The following is a 7,343-nucleotide window of genomic DNA, read 5'->3' as shown; positions in this document are numbered from 1 at the left end:
CTAAGCCAAAAAGTAAATTTTCCATTATTTTCTTTAATTTAAATGAACTCCAGTCGCTTGCATTGTCCCTCCCATTCTGTTTCCATTCACACGGGACCACAATATAAGGAAAATTTGCATAACAAAAGGCTTTTCCAGTTGCTGCACAATGCAAACATTGCTAAGTCGATTCTTAATTTTCAATTAAAATCCAATTTATTTATAGAAGGAGCGTTTAAAAAAGTTTATCTCGCATTGTTTTTTCCAAGCGAATTATATCCTGCGAAACGAGTTAAACGTGATTGAGAATGTCTATGCTGACGAAGACCGTTATTTTTAGGTTGGAAGCTGTTCCAAAAACGTAATATAAGCTGCCACTCAAGAAGATTAATAACACGCGACATCGAGAATAAACTAAATAAATAGTACTTATAATCGAAGTGAACGAAAAATGAAAATCTGTTTATACAATTTACAAAGGTTTATTAAGTCAATTTGGTGACCAAGGTGACAACGTGTGCACACTTTACAAAAGCGAGTATTAAATAGGAAATATTGAAATATAAAATTATAGAATTAGATTAATTAACATAAATTGTAAGTGTTCAATTTTTTTGTGTCTTCCTCTTAAACTCGAAAAACTGTACTAGACCCAATCTATTATCCTTATCCATATAATAGCACTCGGGATCCAATCTTTTGGCTAGCCTCCTTAATGAGTCGTCAGCAGCTAAATGAAGACTAAATAAAAAACTAATCATTGTCAAATCAAATTGATCTCTCATCTCCTTGATTACATCCGAGTAATTTTGACAGGTCCAACGAAACTGCAGCATTCGTTCCCTGTAAAAGTTGGAAACTATGCTTTGTGGTTTGTGCGCACGAACTTTAATCACATAGTCCACTGAATTTTGACTTAGTTTTAGGAACTTTTGCTGCTTGTCATCAAGTTTAAGTATGAGATCATAAAGTCGCTCCAGATATTGATGGGATTTTCGTAGATTTTTTTCTTGCAGGGATCCAAACATGATTGTTCTCAAATATTTTCTATTTTCGTCCAGTAATTGGTCGACGGTATTTGCGTGCTTGCAGGCCAACAAAAGTTTCGCGAATGCTGGCTCTAATAGATGGTTAAAGAAATACTCCCTTAGAACACTCATCAGGCGCATACAGGCGTTTATCAACTTGGAGAAACATTTAAATGTCTCATTAAGGTCTTCAAAATATTTGAATTCAATACGATTGCGAAACTGCATCTGTTGCCTATGTACTCTTTCACAGAGCACATAGTAAACGTAATGGAATCTCCACATTGCGCTGAAGATAGCCTCATACTCCTTGGAATCCCCGCCGAGTAAAGCTTTCCAATGAACTGGCATCTTCCATCGGAGTATGAGCATTGACCAACACCTGGATCCCTCGGACTGGCTCTTATCAATATAGATGTCCGGAACTGGTTTGTGCAACATTTTATCCTTCATTTCGTTAAAAAGTTGTATATTGAAGGAACTTTCGGTATCACTAAGGATGGGCTCGAACATTTTGAGGAACTCATTGGTAAACTCATGATCCGTAAGCATTATGTACTTATGCAGCTCAGAAAACAGGTGCTCCGGACTGGTCTTAATCTTACGAAGATGTTTTAGAACCTTGCAGGAAATTTCCAAGTGCAGTTTTCTAACAAAATTGTAGAGTGGTTCCTGATCGCCATGCCGGAAGAACTGATCGAATGTCTCTAACAACATGCAGCGAAGTTTTTTTCTAGGCAGACAAGTTTCAACGTTAATGGCCAAATACTTATCTGAGTATTTCAGAGTTTTGCCGACACTTAACAGAATTTCACTTAGCTGCGGGTCGAAAATACCAGAGAAGAACTCTGTGATGCAGTAGCGATTTTGCCAAAATTCTTCTATCTTTGAAGATTTAGTTTGTTCAATGAGAAACTTATCGAGATTAGCAGAAGGGAGTCGACCGTTCAAAAGCCATTGGTAAAGATTAAATATAAATGGTTGAATTACCACTCTTAACCATTTGAGTAGTAAGTTTCTTTGATATCCGGTTCTTCGCCTTGATTCCTCATAAAGGGATACCACAGCAGACTTTGCTTTCTGAACATTGTTAAACACCTCTAGTAACCACTCAAATTGCAGCTGAAAATCTCGAGTGCTCTGATACAAGGAAAGCAGTGAGCAGGGATTTCTTTTCTGTGCCTCATAAAATTGGTGGAAATTGAGTAGATACTTTTGTAGACATTTTCTAAGCGCAACAGCAGTATCGCCCTGTTCGGCAAGCATTACCTGATGTCCTTTCAGCTCCCGATAAAAGTAACCCAAGTGACCGACGGTCAACAGCAGATAGGACTCACTTATGCTCTTCTGATGCTGAGGTGAACACAATAGTAGTCTTCCTGTTAATGGCGATACCTTCAAGTGGGGCGATCCGTAGCCCATCATTCCATGAAGAGCATCCGTGAATAGTGACTCTGCAGATAAATCCTGATCACCTTTATCCCTCGCCTGCCAGCGCAAAGATTCATATACGGTTTTTTCCTTTCTAGTGAGCAGCTGTTCCAACTTTCCTTTTCCCACAATAGTTATCAAATCGGGAAAGTTCACATCCTCGGGTGCTTCTCTTATGACACGTTGTAGAACCTGACTTAGCTTGGCTTGTATCGATGCGGTAATTGTTTCACAGCCTGCACAGTATTTTTTGTGTCCCGTGATCTCGAAAAATTGATCCAGTTGTTCATATAAATCGGGAGCATTTGGATCATCAGGGACCCACTCATATGCAGGGTTCGACTTAAAGGACTTAATTATAACGCGAGGGGCGGCAATGACATAACGTTGATGGTGCCATTTTGGTCTAGATTTTCTAATGAACTCACTTTCTACGGAAGTAGCCTCAGTCACATTGCATTTTCTTTTTTTTATACAAAATCCTTCTGCAAAGTATTTATCCTCCTCCTTTGAATAGTCCACCTTTACATTACAATTTTTGCTTAAGTAAAGAATTTGATTACTGTCCTTACTGGACAGCTGTGATTCAGAGCATTCGCTTAATTCTGAAGTTTCTGACTTTTGGCTTACATTTTTCGGGGGCTGTATAACTTCAGATATAGATGTGTTAACATTCTTCGATGGATTTACCTTAACCACACTTTCCTCAGACAAATCAAATAAAGTACTTTCAGCTGTTGTATAAATTATTTCCTGGCTTTCATGCTGCTTTCTAAAATATTCTTTAGATTCTCTATTCTTTAAAATGTCAGAAACACCTAAGGTTATTTCCGACAAAGATTTATCCACTTCATTCAAAATGTTGATCTTGACATCAGTAACCGTTTGCGTAATTTGACCTAATATCGGTGAAAGTTTGTATTGATCATCGGGCGGGTGACATGCAGTTAACCTTTTACCTATATCAGAGAATCCCTCCAAGGTATTAGTGCTTAAATTACATGAAGATGGGCTAAGTTCTTTCGAACCTTCAATATCTCTTCCAACTAACATGAGGGTATCCTCTTCAACGTCTTCATCCAAGGTATTATTGCTTAAATTACATGAAGATGGGCTAATTTCGTTCGAACCTTGACAATGTCTTCCAACTAACATGAGCGAATCCTCTTCAACGTCTTCATCTTTAATAGTAATATTTATACTGGAAATATCGGACAAAAACTTATCCATCTTCTCTAAAACGTGCAGCTTAACAAGATTACTTGTTTGGGTTATTTGGCTTAATGTTGGTGAAATATTTTCTTCCCCAACGAATTCATTTAGTTCGTCTGTGCTAATTCTTAAATCGCAACATTCCGTACATGAAGATGGGCTTAAATCTTCCGTATTTTGAACCCAGACCTTTTGTGTGCTGTTTCCATCCACCCACGTGTAAACGTTATCCTTTTCATTTAAAACGTTATCGATTTCATTTGGAACGTTTAGCCTAACATCTCTAACCGTTTGATTTACTTGACTGAAAATCGGAGAAATCATTTCCAGATTATCCGGATCACAACATGCCTCGCAAATATCAATGCTTAAATTATGAGTTGATGAACTTAAATCTTTAGGATCTACTATCTGATCTGCCATATCCTTATTTCTGCTGTTTTCAACCAGCAAGCAGTTTGAAGCCTCCTCTTCTTTTATAACTTTCTGCTGAAATTCTCCAGCCGACTGTCTAATTTCACTTAATATCGGTTCAGTAATTTCCTTATAACCCTCTTTAACAAAATATTGTTCAGATTTTACTGGTGTTGTCTCAAAATTGCAGATATCGTTTGAGCCATCATCACATTTGGCCATTTCTTTATGTAATGGAGCTGTTTGATTTTTTTTATACAATTTCGACATGGGCTTATCAAGCATATTTCTAGGATTTGCGTTTGATGAAACCTTTTTTGAACTCACTGACGAGTAATTAGACTTACACGATTTGTTTTGGAGTATTTTATTGACCGAATCCTTGGGCGGATAAATATTTCTTGGGTATTGCCATCGAAGCACGTCTGTAAATCTGGAATTTCGAAATAAGTTTTTCGGCTCGTTTTTAGCTATTTCCCTGGACGGTTTGCTCAAAAGTATGTGAGAAGAATTTTTATGGGTCAGTTCCAGGGACTTGTCCACTTCTTTCAAAATATTCATCTTTATATCACTTACTGCTTGTCTTAGTTGATTCAGACTCTGATCCTCCGACTTTGTCGATACGGTTGGCGATTTCAAATTCTTTTTCTGTAAGGTGCTTTTTTCATCGGCTTCCATTTTTTCAGGTTCAGATAACGTTTTAAATTTGTTTTCTGTATCCGGCAATTGTTTTTCCAGTACTTCATTTATTGAATCGAGTTTTTTTTTATAATCTACAAATAAATCCTTCATCTTTTCTAGATTGCTTTGAGTAGGTTTATCAAATTTGCTTCCTGAAAGTGTACCTGCACTTTTTTTGAGGGGAAAGTTACAAGAATGAATTCCTATAGGAATTTTACATGCTCCTTTATATGAACTTTTCGTTGAACAAGTAGCAGTAGTATTATAATTAAAAGGTTGAGTAGTTTTAGGACAACTATGAGAATCATACAGCTTGAATTCCGAATTTATGGAGATTTTATGACCTATTCGATCTTTTTCTATGGTAAACGGAACAATATTCTCAACATCTCTCCGATCAAAGATTAAGTCTTTATTTAAAGAACTCTTAGATACCTTTAGTTCCTTAGGCAATTCATCATTTTTGTCTGTGCCTTTTTCATTAAAAACTGAAGAAACAAGTACAAAATTATTTTCAGAGCAGCTTTCCAAATTGCGAATAGATTTTTCCACTGGTTCCACGGAGGAGATAGTTTCTTTACAAGCAAAAGAATCATTTACAGATAGAAAGACCCGATCCATAAAAGAAATGTAAGCCGAATCTTCATGTGAAGCAATAGAAAAATTGTTTTCATGAACATCTGGTGAGATCGATTCCATTTGAAAATCATTTTTTGAAGGCTTCGGATCTTTTGGTTCAGATCTTAAATTTTTATAAGTAACCAAAGTGATGACATCATCGAATCTAATGCCTTTTAAAGGGCAGTTAATTATTTCTCTATAACTTTCGATTACACTAAAACCTTCAACATGTAACTTTTCAGTATGCACTTTGCGTAACTCAACTTTTTTATCTCGATTACATTTTTCCTCATTCAAGCCTACAATCCTAGATGAGCTTTGTGTGTCTACTTCATTTGGGACTATTTTCGATTCCAAATAAATATTCACTTTGGAGGCGGAGGATATTTCATTAGCATTCTGAGTTCGACTGAGTCGTTCCAGTATGCATTGAACCTGGCCATGCATACTATCGATTTGTTCCATGCGATAAGTAAACGACTCTTGGGGCCCGCTTAGTTTTGGTTTGACGGACTCGAATAGATCATAGAAAAATGCTAGGTACTCGCATCGTTTTATTTCATTCGGCTCTATGTCCACCAGTTCCTTATAGAGGCGCATAAACAAATCTCCCCTTGTCTCGTGAAGAGTTCTTTCCTCGGGATCCTTTCCGTGTTGCAACAGTTTGAATTGCATCCGAAAATCAATAAGGAACACCAGCTCTTGGGAACTGTTATAGGTCGTATCGCTTTTGGATAAGAAATTTACCGATTTTTCCACATCGTGATTAATGTTACGAAGACTGACACTCAATTCCAAGATGCCCATATGCAGATCATAGGCCTCGGCATTGCCATCCTCTCCAGTGGCTTGCTTAAATATATCCGCCATTTCTTCATCTAGTGCAATTTTAATTGGCTGTGTCTCCATTTTTAAAAACAGCATGTATGCCTTATACTAATCAAAGATATCTTACCGCTAACAAGATATCGAATTTTGGCACATTTTATATAAATTTGTGACTTAATTCCGAAACTTGATTAATATCTGACTAACAGGATTTTCAGTGCTACATGTGTGTAATCAAGCAAATGAGATTTTAGTTTCCTCGTTTTTTTATATTCCAATTCCTATTCCGCAGCGCCATTCACAATAATTAACCCATAAATCTGTCACAAGATTGTCGACAAGTACAAAAACTAAACCAAGCCATTCAGCAAAAATCGCGATGCCTGTGCACCTTTTTCAGTTTCTGCCGGAATAGAAGCAACCGCAACCTTTTGCAACCTTTCGCAACTCCCTGCCAACTTTTCATTCATTACACAGCTCTCAACGCGCCGCGAATCTCGAGTTCTTGGGGGAATGGAGAGTTGGAGGTGCTGGAAATGTATGACGCTACTTTTAACCTCAGACCGTAAAAAGTTTCTGGGCTGCAGCAAAAGGAAACTATGCAAAGATAAGTGAAAAAGATTATACAGCTTTTGCGTCGATGTCGTAAATTTTCCCAAGTTCTTTGGCCAGTTTTCTAGGTTCAAAATTTTCTGTCGCAGTTGTAGCTTGCAATATCAATAAGCAGCATAGCACAGTAGCTATGCTTCCAGTGCCATACCTTTTGTCTTTTGGAACTCGCTACCTAAGCTTCTTGTCCTTGCGTAGCTTCATTGACTCCGTTATAGATGGCGTTGCAGCTGCAGCTGGTTTTGTTTCGCTAACAGGAAGTTGACAGATCTTGTTTAGCGATCTTTTTACTTCCCCCTCGTTTGTTTCAACTGTGTCTAACCGGACTTTTTCATCTTGTCCTTTAGTCGTACTAATGATTCTTCCCATTGGCCATCTTGCAGGGAGAGTGTTCTCATGTTTTATAAGAACCAGCTGTCCCTCCTTCAGATTTGGCTTTTCTTGGCGCCATTTGGTTCGCTGTTGCAATGACACCAGATACTCCTCTTTCCATTTCTTCCAAAAATCACCTCTGATGCGTTGAATAAGCTTCCATCTATC

The 7,343-nt window shown here is 37.6% G+C and overlaps 1 protein-coding gene across 1 annotated transcript; it reads right to left on the bottom strand.

The window, feature by feature from the left end:
• Positions 1–584: 584 nt before the first annotated feature.
• On the bottom strand, positions 585–6,275 carry LOC6556001. Its single transcript, XM_026983503.1, has 5 exons — positions 5,508–6,275; positions 4,916–5,057; positions 3,930–4,837; positions 3,592–3,881; positions 585–3,477 (listed from the first exon to the last, which is right to left on the bottom strand). The coding sequence occupies exons 1-5, from the start codon at positions 6,273–6,275 to the stop codon at positions 585–587; spliced, it is 5,001 nt and encodes a 1,666-aa protein (XP_026839304.1).
• Positions 6,276–7,343: the final 1,068 nt, after the last annotated feature.

This window comes from Drosophila erecta, unplaced genomic scaffold (genome assembly GCF_003286155.1).
Source record: "Drosophila erecta strain 14021-0224.00,06,07 unplaced genomic scaffold, DereRS2 tig00000298-arrow-arrow-pilon, whole genome shotgun sequence".
NCBI lineage: Eukaryota > Metazoa > Arthropoda > Insecta > Diptera > Drosophilidae > Drosophila > Drosophila erecta.
Note: the sequence above shows the minus strand (reverse complement) of the source record. Positions and strands in the feature narration are given on the sequence as shown.

Bases quoted from the DNA above. Each gene is read 5' to 3' on its own strand.
- LOC6556001 (XM_026983503.1), bottom strand. From the start codon at position 6,275: ATGGAGACACAGCCAATTAAAATTGCACTAGATGAAGAAATGGCGGAT. The intron at 5,058-5,507 runs GTTACTTATAAA...TCGGAATTCAAG, and splicing joins TCGATGATGTCATCACTTTG to CTGTATGATTCTCATAGTTG. The intron at 3,882-3,929 runs GTTAGGCTAAAC...TTAAATGAAAAG, and splicing joins TAAATCAAACGGTTAGAGAT to GATAACGTTTACACGTGGGT.